At 41.1% G+C, this 16,000-nt stretch overlaps 1 protein-coding gene across 1 annotated transcript; it reads right to left on the bottom strand.

Annotated features, from left to right (window-relative positions):
* Positions 1-490: 490 nt before the first annotated feature.
* On the bottom strand, positions 491-15,305 carry LOC149307287 (telomere repeats-binding bouquet formation protein 2-like; the record flags this gene model as incomplete). The annotated part of the gene is made up of 7 exons (XM_089538301.1): positions 491-1,578; positions 2,419-2,507; positions 3,989-4,059; positions 4,720-4,781; positions 5,915-6,054; positions 7,819-7,900; positions 15,254-15,305. Coding segments are annotated over 7 exons (642 nt in total), but the record flags the coding sequence as incomplete, so codon positions are not given.
* Between the last annotated feature and the right edge of the window lie 695 nt (positions 15,306-16,000).

Raw genomic sequence — 16,000 nt, 5'->3', positions numbered from 1 at the left:
TGCAAGTATAATTTGCCCTGGAAGCACTGACCATGTTGTAAGTTCTTTGGCATTGTTTAACCAAAGAGTCCACCTTAGCTAATGTCCATATGTTTGAAGGCTGTAGCATCTGTTAACAAATAGTAACTGATTTATTGTGGCATAGGGTTTCATGAACTAGAACAGCCATTGGACATGGTGGCTGCGTATGATGGAGGCTTGTAGATAAATACATCTGAACGGCACCAGGTTGGAGGAAGGGTGAAGAACACGTTTTCATTAGACTCGTGCATGAAGACGCACAAACATGCACTCATACATAGGGAAAAAACAACAACTGAAAAACAAACAGGATTTAGCATCATAGGCCAGAAAATGCAAGCAAATAGCAGCATGTCTGTGACAGACCTTGGGGTTCTTAATTGCTTTTATTTATACGATATATACAAGTGTGGATGGTTAGATCCATATGCAAGCAGACAGGAAGTCTTTTGGAACTTGTTGTCCAGATTTGTGTGTGTGTGTTTACTACATCACTAAATTAGATCAAGGTTCCACATTGTTCTGAATCAAGATTCAGTTTGGCACTCTTCTATGTTCTTCATCACACTAACAACATTCAGAAGTGAGTGATGCAATGAAGATTAGAAGATATTTTTAGTTTTGCCCGAGGTTGCTTACACCTAGTTTTCGCTCTGCTTGTTCCAAAACCACACGTTGCTCCCCCTTGTTACTCTCAGTTAAAGTTATTTGTTTTATTAAAGAGCTCCATCTAGAGGTCACATTCACACTTTATAAGTTGACTGAAGCAAACAAAGAAACAAGAGTGTTGTGGAAATGGCATCCTTAACATTTATTTTAACATAAGCTTTTGTGAATAACCATCCAATTCTTCAGGTGCATGGAATACAATACAGTCACCCCTCCAAGTCCACGGACTTGAGATCCCAGGAGGGGCAACCACCATTAAGCTCAATGGGGTGCATGCCTGTGGTATGCGCCCCACATGCACACACCCCATTCAAGCCTATGGGGCTTGAATATGTGCAAGTTTTGGAACTCGCAGGATGGGGTCTGGAACGGATCCCCCACGAGTTCCAAGTGGTAACTGTATTAAGGCTTCAGATATGTCCTCATATCTGAGGACACCCTAGAAATAAATAATAGAGAGATTGGAGCCATTCTTTCCACTTATGTCCATGTTTACTTGTTGTCTAACATGTTCTCTAATAAATGGATTTGAAGGTACACTAAGAAAAGGAAATAGCATGAATTGGTCAAATGTAACATACAATACACACAACAAGATCAGTATTAAACTCTGTAATGTACATGGAACAGCCCTTCTGACAGCAAATTTCAAAGTGAAGCTTCCCTGTCAATATGAGAAATAAGGATCCCTGGGAAAATACTCAGAGATATGGTGTGTTCCTCATAAGAAGCTAGATGTTGTTTATAATTTTCTTTTTAATTTTGTTTTCACCACAGATAAAGCTTTTGTTTCATTTGGAATCCAGTACGCCAAATAACCAGAACATCCAGGAATGAAATCCCGTATCTCCCCAAGGAATTTCTTCATCTCTTTAGCAGAAGCATAACCTATGAAAGGCATGTAGATTGGTATAAATTTCACAACATGACACCATTTTAAAAGCACAGGTAGAAACTTCTACAAAAGAAGTAGGGTAAGCTAAAAGGAGAAAATAATCAGATCTTCCTAGTAGTATTTTTATTAGTTCAAGTCATCTAAAGAACAGAGTACTAAGAAAGAATTGGTATATGGAATTCCCTCCCTTAGGGTAATATGTAATATACTCAGGTCTCTACTCATCTGACTTTTAAATGGACCCTGCAAACCTTTTTATTTCAAACTGCTGGTGAGTCAACCTGCTCTATCATTAGGCAAAGTGAGACAAATGCCTCAGGGCTAGTCCACATTTAAGTGTATTGTGCTGACTGCTGTGGACTTTTGTACATCTGCATTGCCAAAAATGCACATCTATCCAAATCCATGTGCGATACTGTACATTTCTGCATATTTCCACAGATACTCCAGTAGAAACTGTGAAGTCTTTTTCTGCAATGTTTAAGGAGCCTCATCCCCACTGCCAGAAGCTTGAACTCCTACATGGATCACATTATGTTAAACTGGAATGAGGAGTTTAAGGTGCACAGTCTTAAACTACTGGAACTGAGACCTGTGTGCTGAGCAACCTGCCTTGCACTCCCCAATCTCCCCAAGTGCAGTAGAGGCTTCTCTTCCATTGTCAGTACTGAAGAAAGATGCATCCTCCCAATTGTTTGCGTTTTGTATATGGAATGATAGGGTGAGAATAAACCAAAAGAAAATATGCTAGTCCTGATGTATATCCAGTCACAGATCTCTAGTCATATTATTTTTACCCTTAGTAATAATTGCTAAAAGAACCCTCTTCTTACCTGTCACCATATTACTTGTTGGATAATCCTGAAGTGGAATGTATGTCAGTTTCCCTGTTTCTAGTGTCTCGGGGGTATGAATGTCTTCACTGTAATTACAAAAAGTAAATTGTTAGGGTAAAAGCATTTTCTTTCCTTTTTTCATTAAGAATACAACACTCATAAGATCTTTTACTCCTTTTTTCACTTTATTCCTTTCTCTCTCTAGGAGCTTGCAATTGAAAAGTTAGGAATCTGTGTCCTGCTTAATTACATTGATAACTGTATTTAGAAGGAAACAGCAACATACATCACTGGACAGTCATTTTCTGTTTCTTTCTAAAACACTACCTGTCTTGAGCAGAGGTTGCTTTCCTACTTCAAAGTAAAACCAAATTTACATTGCTTGATCTATGGTCAGCCTTTTCGATGGGAAAGGCTATCGATACCTGAATAGTATCTCAGAATCATAAATCTGTCCCAAAGGTGTGAAGCATTCTTTCTGTTTAGCAACTCCTAACTAAGGCTTGGTTGCCTACGTGGAGTGTTCGCTTCGCTGCCATGGAAGACAGGGATCATTTCCCAACATGCCCTCCATTAGGGTCATCAAGGGAAATGCCAGCATACAAAGGACACTATGTCTCATCTAGAGGCTTGCATGTCAAAGCAATGCAAAAAGGGAACAGCCAATTACCTCCACCAAATGCACTTTAGATGTGGAGAAATTAGGGGTGTTTTTATAAAATTCCAACCTCACTTAACAGTAGCCTTCAGTATCATCAGCCATGGTATCCTTCTGGGCCACCTTTCTGGAATGGGGCATAGAGCATGGGGCTGCCTTTGGAAACAGATCAGAAACTTCAAAATTCTGCAGCCAGAACATATGAACTCCCTTTTTGAAACAGTTACATTGGCTACTGGTCTGCTTCTGGATACAATCCAAAATGCTGGTTACATGCCTCTACATGGCTTGGATCCATACGATCTCCCTATAAATGCCTGCCCAAATTTTGAGATCTTCAGGGGAGGGCCTTCTCTTAGGGGTTTATCTCACACCGGGGCTGATATTGGCCTTAAAGAGAGATTAAAGCACATTTAAAGCATCCTGCAAATGACAAGTAATGGCACGAATGATTATTACATGCAATTGCGCAAATAAAGCAGTATTGGAAATGCACTGTCCCTGAAATCCCAAAAGTAAAAAAGATGCACATTAATGATTCTTTGTGACCATTCTAATATTGGGTTTTGTATGACATTGTGTGAAATCGTTACACGTAATTATGTGATTTTTCTGGGATATTCGCGAGATAAACTCCCAGTCTCTTTCATGTGATAAACTACCTAGTCTCACCACCAGCACCTGCACATTTGGTAAGGATACAGGCCCCTAAATTGTGGCACCCCCTTCCATGGGAGGTTCAGTTGGTCCCTACCCTGCTCTCTTTCCCCCAATAGACAAAGACCTTTTTATTCAGGCAGGAGTTTGCTTCTTAAATCATGTGGAAGAAGGGAGTTTTAATGTGGTATGCTGTACTTTTCTCTCTTACATTATGTGTTTTCATTATCCAAAAATCTCAACAAGAAAAACCTTCTTTCCAGTGTTCTTCTGCTCTGTTCATCTTCTGCCTTGTTATGTTCTACTTCAGCATATTGACTGCCCTGTGAATATTCAAAGTGATCCTAGTTGAAACTGTGCTTAAGATTCCATTTAACTGTGCAATTTTATGAAAGAGACGAAATAACCTTTTTCAATGTTAAGTAATCAGAAGCAATCTATAGACTGTTCATAGATGGGCTATAAGATTTGGTTCAAGTTCAGTGGCTTCAACAGCTGCCATCTTTTCTGACTAGTGCCAAAATACTCATTTACTATTTTAGACCAGCTAATTATCTTGTTAAGCAGCAAGAAGGCAGATAAACAGAAAGAGAATAAAGTAATTGACTTATGCTGGATGGGAAGAGTGAGGCAGAAGGAGAGAAGTAGTAACACAAAGAGAACAAGGAAGAAAGGAAGGGAGGGAGGGAGGAATATACCAAGCTAATACTTCCAGCTATGTCATTTTAAAAGTTAATGTTTCATGTTCTATATGCAGAGTATTCCATATTCAAATACTACATTAAGAAATTAAGTTAAATGAGTTCTGGAACAAATTCTTGAAAAAAATTAACTATTAACTTTGTCAAGATCTTTTCATTCATTAATAACATTTAACTGACTAAATGGAAATGTGTGTATAGAGTTTACAAAATCTTAGATAATAAAATCATCAGAACAAACAACAAAATTAAAGTCATATACATTCAAGGTGCACTTCTTACCTGTTGTTTCTGAGGATCGGTTATTTGCTCCCATAAAAAGCTACCAATTTTCTGTCTAATTTCTGCAGTGAATGCAAAAGAAGAGATCAATAACCACAAAACCATCACCCAAGCATATGTAGAGGGTGGGCAGCATTGCAATATGTTTATCATATAATAGAGTATGACTCTCTCTCACTCACAATATTTGCTATTGCTTAATGAATTTTCAGCATATTGAAATGGTTTTTTAACACCGAATAGCAACAGTGCTCAGCCATGCTGTTTCTCTTTAAATGAAACATATTTTTCAGTAACACATATGTTAAACTCCCAAAGGATATGATTTCATTCTCGAAAATACATTTTGTGATACACAAACTTAAAGTGTTTGCAGGTACACATTAGTGTTCTTTGAACACAAGTACGTATGGAGAAATCTGTATCAACATTCCCCCAGTGTACAGTTTATATTTGCTACCAGATATATAACAGCAGGTGCTCTAGAGGGCTTAGTACCAGGTAAATAGATATAGGATTGCAGCCTCAGTGTAATTCCTTTATACAACTTTAGCTTTGAGTTATATAAACATGCTAATAAAAAGGTAAGATACAGAATTTATATACACACACACACACACTTACACACATATAGCCATATGATAGCATGGAAGAGGTTAAAGACTCCTGAATAACCATATATGCAGTTTTGAATACATATACATTTCCATGGGGGGGGGGATCCAAACATTTAGTTCCCCCCACTCAGCGGCAGGGATCCCCCCCCCCACTCAGTGGCAGGGATCATACAAAGTCCATGGAAGAGTCCAGAAGGATTTCACAGCTGCATCTGGCTGATCTTGTGAACCTAGCTTGTCTTCTGGTTTGCATGATTCCAGCCATTCAGATAGTTCTGAGGTCCTATTTCCATGATGTTTCTGTGTCCTACCTGCTCTTTGCAATTGCTGCTCACTGTCGGCATCATTTGCTCCCTCTTTGCAGGCCAGTCTGTCTCTTTTGGTGGTTCAGGGAGGCAGTGTTCAGAATGGTTCTCCCTTCTCCTATCCCCATCACATTGGTGTCACTATGGACACTAGCCTCTTTAATTTAAGAAGTCTTTAATTCAAAAGAAACCCCAAAGCCCAGAACGTAACATTCAAATGGTGAAGGCGGGTGGATATAAAATGCTGAACACTCCATAAGCATAAACACATACCTTGATGCAAGCAGGCTGGTGGAAGGAGGAAATGTCCCAATGGCACTGTGTTTTTTATTTCTGAGTTGGCACAAGCAGTAAGATAACAAGAATGGAAAACGGTGATTTTGCCTTCGAGATAATCTAAGCTCTGGTGTATTCTGGAAGAAGATGGGAGATATAAGAAGATGTGTGTGTGTGTGTGTATACACTGAAAGTACATGACAACATACACACACACACACACATGTAATTATGTTGTTATATGTTGTTGTTGTTGTTGTTGTTGTGTGCCTTCAAGTTGTTTCCAACTTAAGGCGACCCTATCAGTCATATGGGGCTGGCATGGCCCTTCTCTGAGGCTGAGAGAGTATGACTTGTGAGTATATATAATTATATATAACTGTATATAGAATTTTGTGTGTGTGTATATATACACAGTATGTCGTGTGCCTTCATACATATTACACACACAGTGTGTGTGTGTGTGTGTGTGTGTGTATATATATATACATACATACATACATACATATAGACACACACACATATATAATATAGTTATATATACACACACACACACACACACATATATATATTATATACAGTTTTATATATACACACACACACACACACACACACACACGTACGTAGATGTAATTTTATTGGTGACTTGAATGTCAGTGTTAGGGGTCTTGGAGGACACTTCCCATCATCCTCATTAGATTGTAAGCCTGAGGGCAGGGAACCGTCTATTATCACCTCTGTTGTAAGCCGCCTGGATTCCCAGTGATTGGGCGGCATATAAATGAATCCTATTATTATTATTATTAATATTATTAGGCACAGAATGTCAGGGGAGGGGTTCCAAGGGCTTGAGCACACTTCCCATCATCCCCAGACCATGCAGAGGTTGGGGAAGTCCCCCTCCAGTTCCCATCAACCTCATCAGGCACAGCAAGCCGTTCAAGACTAGGGTTGGAGTACACTTCCCATCATCCCCAGACCATGCAGAGGTTGGGGAGGTCTCCCTCCAGTTCCCATCATCCTCATCAGGCATAGCATGGGGGGGTTTTCAGGCCCTTCAAGAATAGGGTTGGGGAACACTTCCCATCACCCCCAGGCAATCCAGAGGTTGGGGGAAGTCTCCCTCCATCTTGTCTGCACTCTTGGCCCCCTCCCTCCTCAAGCGCATCCTTTAGCCCTCCAGGGCCAGGGCCATGTGGGTTGGTTGGGGCGTGATGGGAATTGTAGTCCTCCAAAACTAAGAAGTCCCATTCCCATCATCCCCAGGTCATGCAGCCTGTCTGCGCCCTTGGCCCCCATCCTCCTCAAGCGATCTATGGAGCTGGATAATATATTATACACACACACACACACAGGTTTGTGTATATACATATATAAACACACACACATATATACATGCATATATATAATATACACACAGTCATATATATATATATATATATATATATACACACACACACCGACATATGTAATAGTTTTATACACACACACACACACACACACACAATATATACACAGTCATATATAATGTTCATAATTTTATTGACTTGAATGTCAGTGTTAGAGACCTTGGAGAACAGTTCCCATCATCCCCAGACGGAAGAGATAGATGTCTTTATGAGAATTACTAGTTTGTCATTATATTTTACCACCAGATGAGGGTACCACTAGGATCTTTCATACTACAGCAAGTTGGCCTTTACACAGAAGGACAGCACTTTCTCACCTCAGTTAAATATATATACAGCATGCTGTGCTTCTCAGGTTTTCATGGGTCCAGGATATTTACTCTTTACAAATTAAGCACTGGAAGCAGAAGCAGGAGGATGGAGTTTGTATGTCCAGATCTCAGATTATGTATGGTATTAATGAAGTCTGTGTGAAATAGTGACAAAGTATACCTTTTTGTATCAGGGTGGGAAGCATCACTGCTAAACAGATAGTCAGCACCATCCTGGTTTGTAATCACTCCTCCTTCAGCAGCTGCAGAAAAAAAACATCACAAGGAGATATGGATGTTCTTTACAATATTTTGATTTTGGAAAATGGTCTTTGGATTTGCAGAGGTCTATCCCTTGCTTTCAGTGCTATGCTCTCAAAATGTCATTATGCAGGCTTTTGCTTTAAAAGAGACAGAATTACAAAATCTTTTCTGCATAATAAGGTGTGGTTCAAACCTTATAATTATTAATGAGACGTATTGAGCCATCGCCAATATTTGTGTGCATCCCAAGTTATTATGTGTACTGTTCTCTTACTGCCACCACAGCGTAGCCTATGAGCCTGTTCTTTATACAAGAAGCAAATGTATGCTTGAGATTTGTGTAAAGGCTATGTGGAGTAATTGTGGTTAAATTAAATATTCAGCTAAGACTGGGCATGCATGCCTCTGCAGTTGGAGTCTGGGTTTTTTTGGTTTACAACTCCCATCATCCCTAGCCAGAATAGGCAATGGTGAGGATTATGGGAATTGCAATCTAACAACATCTCACTCTTTCTCTAGGTTCAGAGGTTGTAGGTTATCGGAAATGCCCTGCTCAGGACTAACTGGAGCTGGTCCTTGGGAGACCATGGTCCAAAACACACTGCAGAACTAATCCAAACTGAGACTGCTTTAATTGTCCTGGCTCAATGCTAGGGAATTCTGGGAATTGTAGTTTTTGAGACATTTTGCCTTCTCTGTCGGAGAGCTCTGGTGCCACAATACACTAATTTATTTCCTTTTTAATGTACTTTTTTCTATGTCTTTAATTGTACTGTTTTTTAATGTTGTGAAGCTGCTCTGAGTCCCAGTTCTGGGAAAAGAGTGGGATACAAATAAATTTAATAATAAATATAATAATAATAATAATAGTAGTAGTAGTAGTAGTAGTAGTATACTGTCCTATATTATAGGACTCCCAGAAGTATCTTAGTGGGATTGTAGACTCTTGCATCTAGGGCCTGGAGATATGCCTTTCCATAGTGTGGGAAAGCCACTTTTATGGATTACCAGTCCCAGAATCCCCCCATCAGTATGGCCAGTCCACAAAAATAAAAAATCCAGCTGTTGTCCAGTTAGTTCAAAACACACTGCGGAAATAATCCCGTTTGAGACTACTTTAACTGTCCTTGCTCAGGGAATTCTGGGAACTGTACTTTTGTGAGACATTTAGCCTTTTCTTTCAGAGAGTTCTGGGGCCATAACAAACTACAATTCCCAGGATTCCCTAGCACTGAGCTAAGGCAGTTAAAGTGGTCTCAAACTGGATTTTTTCTGCAGCGTGTTTTGGACCTAACTGGATTACAGCTGGATTATTATTATTTTTTGTAGTTGCAGTTTACTGTGGCACCAGAGCTCTCTGACAGAAGGCTAAATGTTTCATAAAACTACAGTTCCCAGAATTCCCTAGTGTTGAGCCTGGGCAGTTAAAGCGCTCTCAGACTGGCTTATTTCTGCAGTATATTTTGGGTTTTGGTTTATTAAACTAGAAGTCTTTTAGGTCCAAAACACACTACAGAAATAATCCAGTTTGAGACCACTTTAACGGCCCTGGCTCAATGCTAAAGAATTCTGGGAACTGTAGTTTTTTTGAGACATTTATCCTTTTCTGTCAGAGTGCCATAATAAACTACAATTTCCCAGGATTCCCTAGTGTGGCATCCCCTGGAAAGCCCAGGGGCTGCACCCCCTCCCAGGATAGCAATGTCTACCGAGAATAGGATGTGATGGCCTCGCTGGCAAACCACGAGGTCATGACTCACCTTCTGGTTGACAATGCTTTATCCATAATTGGATAAGCCCATGTTGATTCGGCTGAGACAGTGTACACATCCTGTTCCCTTTGCTAATTAGGATTTTCCTGAATACACATTGGTCCCTGATTCTGCAAATTGCCTTCTGATGTACTATGAGATAACGAAAACCTAATGTAACCCTGATGTCAATAAAAGGGGCTGGCCAAGACCTGGCCAGAAGAAGCTTTGCACCCCCATTCCTGTCTCTGCGTCTCTCTGCCGCGACAGCTGGTGACCCCGACGTGATACGGAGAAGGTGGCTTTGGCCCAGCTCACTCGACTGGAATAGTCTGCGCACACATCCTCAAAGGATCCCGTGAGTATGGGAGGAACGCTGACCGCCAAGCAAAGGTCTCACGCTAGGGAGTTATAGTTAAGCAGTTGTCAAGGGATAAACAAATCACCCAGAGAAACATTAAAAATTTAGTCGCAGAGATCTCATGCCAGTGTCCCTGGTACCCAGAGAGGGGAATACTCTGCAGAGGAATGGGAGAAGATAGGCAATCATCTTAAGGCTGAGCCTCGTGCCGCGGCACCCCACTTGATTGCCTGGCAGGTGGTAAACACGGCCGTGGGACGGCTAAGCCAATCCACGGCCCCCAAATCCTGCCTACAGCCCCCCGCTCCTCTAGCCACATTAGCTCCTCCAGGAGATCCACCTGGTTACCCTGTTCCAGTGGTTGCTCCTCCCTTATCGCCTGTAAGGCCCCGGCTGGGAGTGGTAGAAGCAGGAATAGCTGAAGCAAAGACAAATCCTAAAGTCAGAACACTAGAAGTGGCCTGGCTTTAAACTCTACCTGAGTTGAAAGGTGGAGGGAATGCCAATAACCCCTAAGGTCTTGGCCAATTTTGGTTTGGAGCAAGTGGTTTTAACCCAGACTCTTCACTGGACAAACCTTTTAAGGTATGCACCAACTTCGGCTAAAAATTGGGTCTAAACCCTAAGCCAATCACGTCTAAGAGGCTTTACAGCTTCACGACAGACTTGGAGGACATTCTTCCAAAGAAAGGAACAGTAAGTTTTCTCAGCTTTTCTGCCCTTCATCCTCCCACTGGAGGATAAGACTCAGATAAGCTCCCAAAATTGCTAGGGCTTTCCCCAATAAAATGAAGAAAGAGATTAAAGAATTGATAGCCCAAGTCAACCTCCTCAAGGAGGAAAATTCCATTTTGGCAGCCAAGGTTCAAAAATGGGAAGCAACGTCAAATCAAGAACAAACCCATTTCTCCATCGCAGAAGCATGTATAATGGCAGATTTGTTAGGTCCCTTAAATCAGGAAACGAGCATAAAATGGATGATTCGGGCTGCAAATAGTTATCCATATGCTGCAGGATTTCATCTGACACAGTTGGCTAGGCTGTGCATGTCCTCTGTGGACAGAGACAACCTGGAAGCAGCAGTGATGTGTCGAAACCTTTTGTCCCAAGATATGTACTCTTGGATGGGACATATCTTGAGCCTATTGTGGCCAGGACAACTGGCCAAGGATTTATACTATGCACAAGAGCAAAAAACAAATGAGGGTCCAGAAACATACATGGCTAGGAAAATGTTGCTTGCAAGAATAGCTCGCCCCTCCAAAGCTATGAATAAAGAGTTCATGGGTGAGATATATAGAGGACTTCATCCCAAGAGCAAGGAGTCTCTGGGATGCCAAATCAAAGAGTCAGAGCTATTTGCGGGTTGGGAAACCTTTTCCCAGCACCTAAGGCAGCTCTCTTCAAAATTTCATCTGATGATAGCACAGAGACAAGAAAAGTCCCTAGCCCTAAAGAAGAAAGCTAGGGAAAATTCCCTTAAAAAAGGCTTTTTAGATCCATCTAAAAGCCCTACTCAGCCTTCCCTCATTCCCCAAAGAGAGATGGAAACACCCGAAGGCCTGCCTCACCATAGCAAGCAGAAATTGCCAGAGACCCCCAAGGGACTCCATTCCAAGAGCCCCTATATTACTAGTTGCTCTGTAAATCTCAGGAAAGCAAGCCCCCCTTGCCCAAACGGAAAGAAAAATGTCTCACTTTCTTTTGGAGACACCTCTGCTACTGTTCGGACTACAGTCTACAGAGAGATCAGAACCATACCCCAAATAAGCACTTCGAGGCCAAGAGGGTCAAAACCCCAGAAAACAGGGCATGGACTCAACCACAAAACCCCAAGCTTTGGAAACCTTTCCAGCCAGACATGCCAGAGAAAGGGAACCTCAGAGGTCATATTTCCCATTCCCGTGGTTCAGATTGGAGTGGCACTGGGAGATGTGTTTCCTGGAAGAGGCAAAAGCCCAGCTCCCTGGGAAAAACAGTGAAAATGGATGACACCATCTCAGCTTCAACCCAGCTCCTTGACCAAGAGGTGAGGCACACTGTTTCAGCCTCAGCTTCCAGAACAAAGACCTCAGAAGGTAGTTCTCGGAAAGGAATAGTAGAAACTGCTCTTTGAGAAACTCAAAACCCTGTAGGCATTTTAAGCATTTCAGAGAACTTTTGTAAGTGTTGGGATCTTAAAAGACAGGAAGTTTTCCTTCCCCTCAGTAAGTCCAGTTTATTCAGTAGTCGGTGTTTTTGCATTTCTGCATTTTCCTTTGTGCCCATGAGGCAAGTGGATAAGATCATTCAGTAGGAAATTCCAAATTGAGTAAGGACCCCCCCCCCTCTTCTGCTCCTGCTTTGCAAATTGAGATTGAGAAATGTCTCACTATTTTCTGTTGCTGGCACTCTACATGTGCTCAGGCAGAGTGACACTGTCTCAACTTTTGTCTCTACATTCTGTTTTCAGAGGATTCTGTATGCCTTTAGTTTGTTCTCTCCTATTTAATTGTGGAAATTGTAAAGGGACAGGAGTTTCTAGGTTCCCCCCCCCCCACTCAAATCTGTGTTAATTTTGCGTTTTTGATTGTGATAAAGCATAATTGAAATTCTCTTTGGATGCACAAATCTTACAGACAAAGAGAACATACCATTTTGTGGAATAAAATCAGTACTTAGAGTGTGCTTGGAAAACTATGTCTCATTCTTCTAGTAGTCAGCTTGTCTTGCCCTCTGTCTCCTTTATGTGTTTGATTTGCCCAGGCTTGGCTGGAGAATTGCAACAACTAAAGGTTGTTGTAGATCCTATTAACTGTTGCTTGTATTTGTTAATTTGCTTGTTTGTTTGGCTGTTTGTGATTTGCAAATGTGAAGACAGCTCCCTTCCTTTACTCCAAAGGTCTTTGCTGCATTGGTTTCTCAATAGGGATTAATTCCTGTTCTCAAGCGTCTTTTTCCTTGCTGTTAAGCTTCACTCTGGTCAGCACAGTCTATCTGTAAAAACTGTCTTGGCTAAAGTAGGAAAAAAGTTTTGTCTAAGTTGCTTTATATTCTCATGGCTAAAGGACTACATATCCCATCTACCTAATTTGTGGTACATGTTTAGAAACAGATTCTAGTCCTCTTGCACCTAGAAATTGTTCATTTGTCTGTCTGTTAATGTGTTTGGATTTGTGCTACACTTCTGCAACACATAAGCCTGAATTTCTTGTACTCTTCCTCCATTTGTGTTGTTTTGCTTCCTTCTTTTATACATTGTTTCCTAGAGAGAGAGCTTCTCTTACCAGCACAGTCTATCTGTCTCTCTTACTCTTCATCTGGGTTAGCTATAGTGGGATTACTGGAGGGAGGAGAACCCCCTCCTTCTCCTCTGCCTCGTCCTTTTTGTTCTGGAGTTTAATCCTGTACTCCATAGGTCTGCTTGCAGAAAAGGATTTGCTAAAATAGATTTCCTCATTTTTGCTAAAATTGGTATCCTACCTTCTTTACTAAAGTCTGCTATTGCCATTCTTCTATGTTTTCCCCTATGGATAGCCTTCTTCTATAAACAAAAAAGGGGGAATGCAACCTCCCCATCAACACAAAAAGGTTGTGAACCGGGTCATATCTGTTATATTTGATTTGCCTGGAATAATTTAATTGCACTGTCTGATTATTTATTTCCAACACAGAAACATTTTCTTCATTTTCCCTGCTGCTGTGGCCCTTGGTGTGATATTGACAGTTTCCAGAGACAGCGGAAAGGACCAGCAACCCCCGTCATTTGGGAAAGAGGCTGTGCAGCAGTGTCAACCCCAATAGGCACAGTGTGGACATCAGCCAAGTATCTTAAACCCACAGAACCTAATATTTCAACCCACTCAACAATTTCACATGATGCTAAATCATGAACAACATGAACTTAGAAATGCCACTCTGGACAATGGAGCAGCCATAGACTATTTACTTTTGCTATGTGAAGAAATCAAAAATATGTGCTGTATTAACCCATAATTCTGTGTTAACTGTTGTACTTGGTTTATTATGTTTGACCAGTGGAGCCCCTTCAGCCCAGTGGTATCAAAGGGGAGATCAAAATGTTTGGGAAAGGGGATTTCATTTATATATATCCATGTTTTGTTGCCACCTGGATAGTTTTTTAATTGTAACTGTCAAACTTATAATTCTATACCTGCCAATGTGTCTGATGGCACACAGTGCTGTCTGAGTAGGCTTGTTCCTGTTCTCCTACACCCTTCTATCTTGGATGTTTCCAGGGTTCAAAGAGCAGTAACACTCACCTCTGACTACAATATACCTCCATAGCCCAACTGAATACTTTTGCTGTGTGAAGATGTCAAGATATGTGTTGTTTCAAATTGTCAGATAACTCTTGTTCCATTAATAATTTGATTGAAGAGCTACATGATTTACCTGACTCAGGTCCACCAGAACATTGGATATTCTGGATTATGAAGCTGATTGATTTACTATTTGCCAGACCTTCATTGGCTGAAAAGACTTCTTGTATATGGCATTATCATTTTTGTATTATGATCCTATTTTGCCATCTCATCCAATGTGTTCTTGCTTTGTGTTCTAGGTTTTCGCAAAAGACAATGACAACCACGGAAAAGCAGCTGGTCGCAGGATATGTACACCAGCTCATAAAAAACAAAAAAGAGGGAGATGTGGCATCCCCTGGAAAGCCCAGGGGCTGCACCCCCTCCCAGGATAGCAATGTCTACCGAGAATAGGATGTGATGGCCTCGCTGGCAAACCACGAGGTCATGACTCACCTTCTGGTTGACAATGCTTTATCCATAATTGGATAAGCCCATGTTGATTCGGCTGAGACAGTGTACACATCCTGTTCCCTTTGCTAATTAGGATTTTCCTGAATACACATTGGTCCCTGATTCTGCAAATTGCCTTCTGATGTACTATGAGATAATGAAAACCTAATGTAACCCTGATGTCAATAAAAGGGGCTGGCCAAGACCTGGCCAGAAGAAGCTTTGCACCCCCATTCCTGTCTCTGCGTCTCTCTGCCGCGACACCCTAGCACTGAACCAGGGCAGTTAAAGCGGTCTCAAAATAGATTATTTCTGCAGCGTGTTTTGAACCTTATAGTTATCCAAAAGGAGTAACTCTTCCACATTCTTAACCTTTCCTGTTTTGAATTTTATTGAGATTTTAAATGTTTTATCCGTGAGCCGCCTTGGGTCCCTTCGGGGAGAAAGGCAGCATATAAACGAAATAAATAAACAAGCAAATACATAATTTCTTGGCCTCTTCTTTTGGTTTTAATATGTGCCTCAAGATTGCTTGTTATGCTCTTCTGTTTATACAGGAATGGTCACTCCAGAACAATCATATCTTCCCCATAAGTCTACCTTAGAAAAGTGTTTGAAAGTTAAGAAATAAAGTATTACAAATATGACAGGAAGGAAGGAAGGAAGGAAGGAAGGAAGGAAAATAAGTTCATTCTGTTGTCTCTTCAGAAGTTAGAAACGTAATTGTCTCGTTGCCCCACTCCATTAACATCAACACATTTCTCTCGGGGAAAGACTAGTTTTGGCTTTTCCTTTTTGCCCTTGCTTTTTCCCTCACACTGATTTCTTTTCCTCCTTCAGTCAGGGCTTATTTCCCTCACCCCAAAATCTGCAGAGTTCTTCACTGACACTTTGGGAGAACCAGGCAACGCCGCCATTGAACATCTTGACCTGAGAAGTAGGCCTTCTTAGAGGCCTTCACTTTCCTGCCTTTTCTTTTGATACAGTGAAATCAAAACAATTTTGGAATGGAAAACAAGGATTCTATTGATCTCTAGCATTGTGCCATTTTTGCATTTTTGACCATCTCTTTCTTTCTCTCTCTCTCTCTCTCACACACACACATAGACACACGCCTTTCAACTATGAAACATATTCAGAGGTAGCCATGTTGGCCATATAGCAAAATACCGTCTATACTCGACCTCATGTATAAGTCGAGGTAAGGTTTTGGGGCCAAAATTATTATGA

This window comes from Sceloporus occidentalis, unplaced genomic scaffold (genome assembly GCF_023333645.1).
Source record: "Sceloporus occidentalis isolate IW3139 unplaced genomic scaffold, rSceOcc1.0.p SCAF_9, whole genome shotgun sequence".
Lineage (NCBI taxonomy): Eukaryota > Metazoa > Chordata > Lepidosauria > Squamata > Phrynosomatidae > Sceloporus > Sceloporus occidentalis.
Note: the sequence above shows the minus strand (reverse complement) of the source record. Positions and strands in the feature narration are given on the sequence as shown.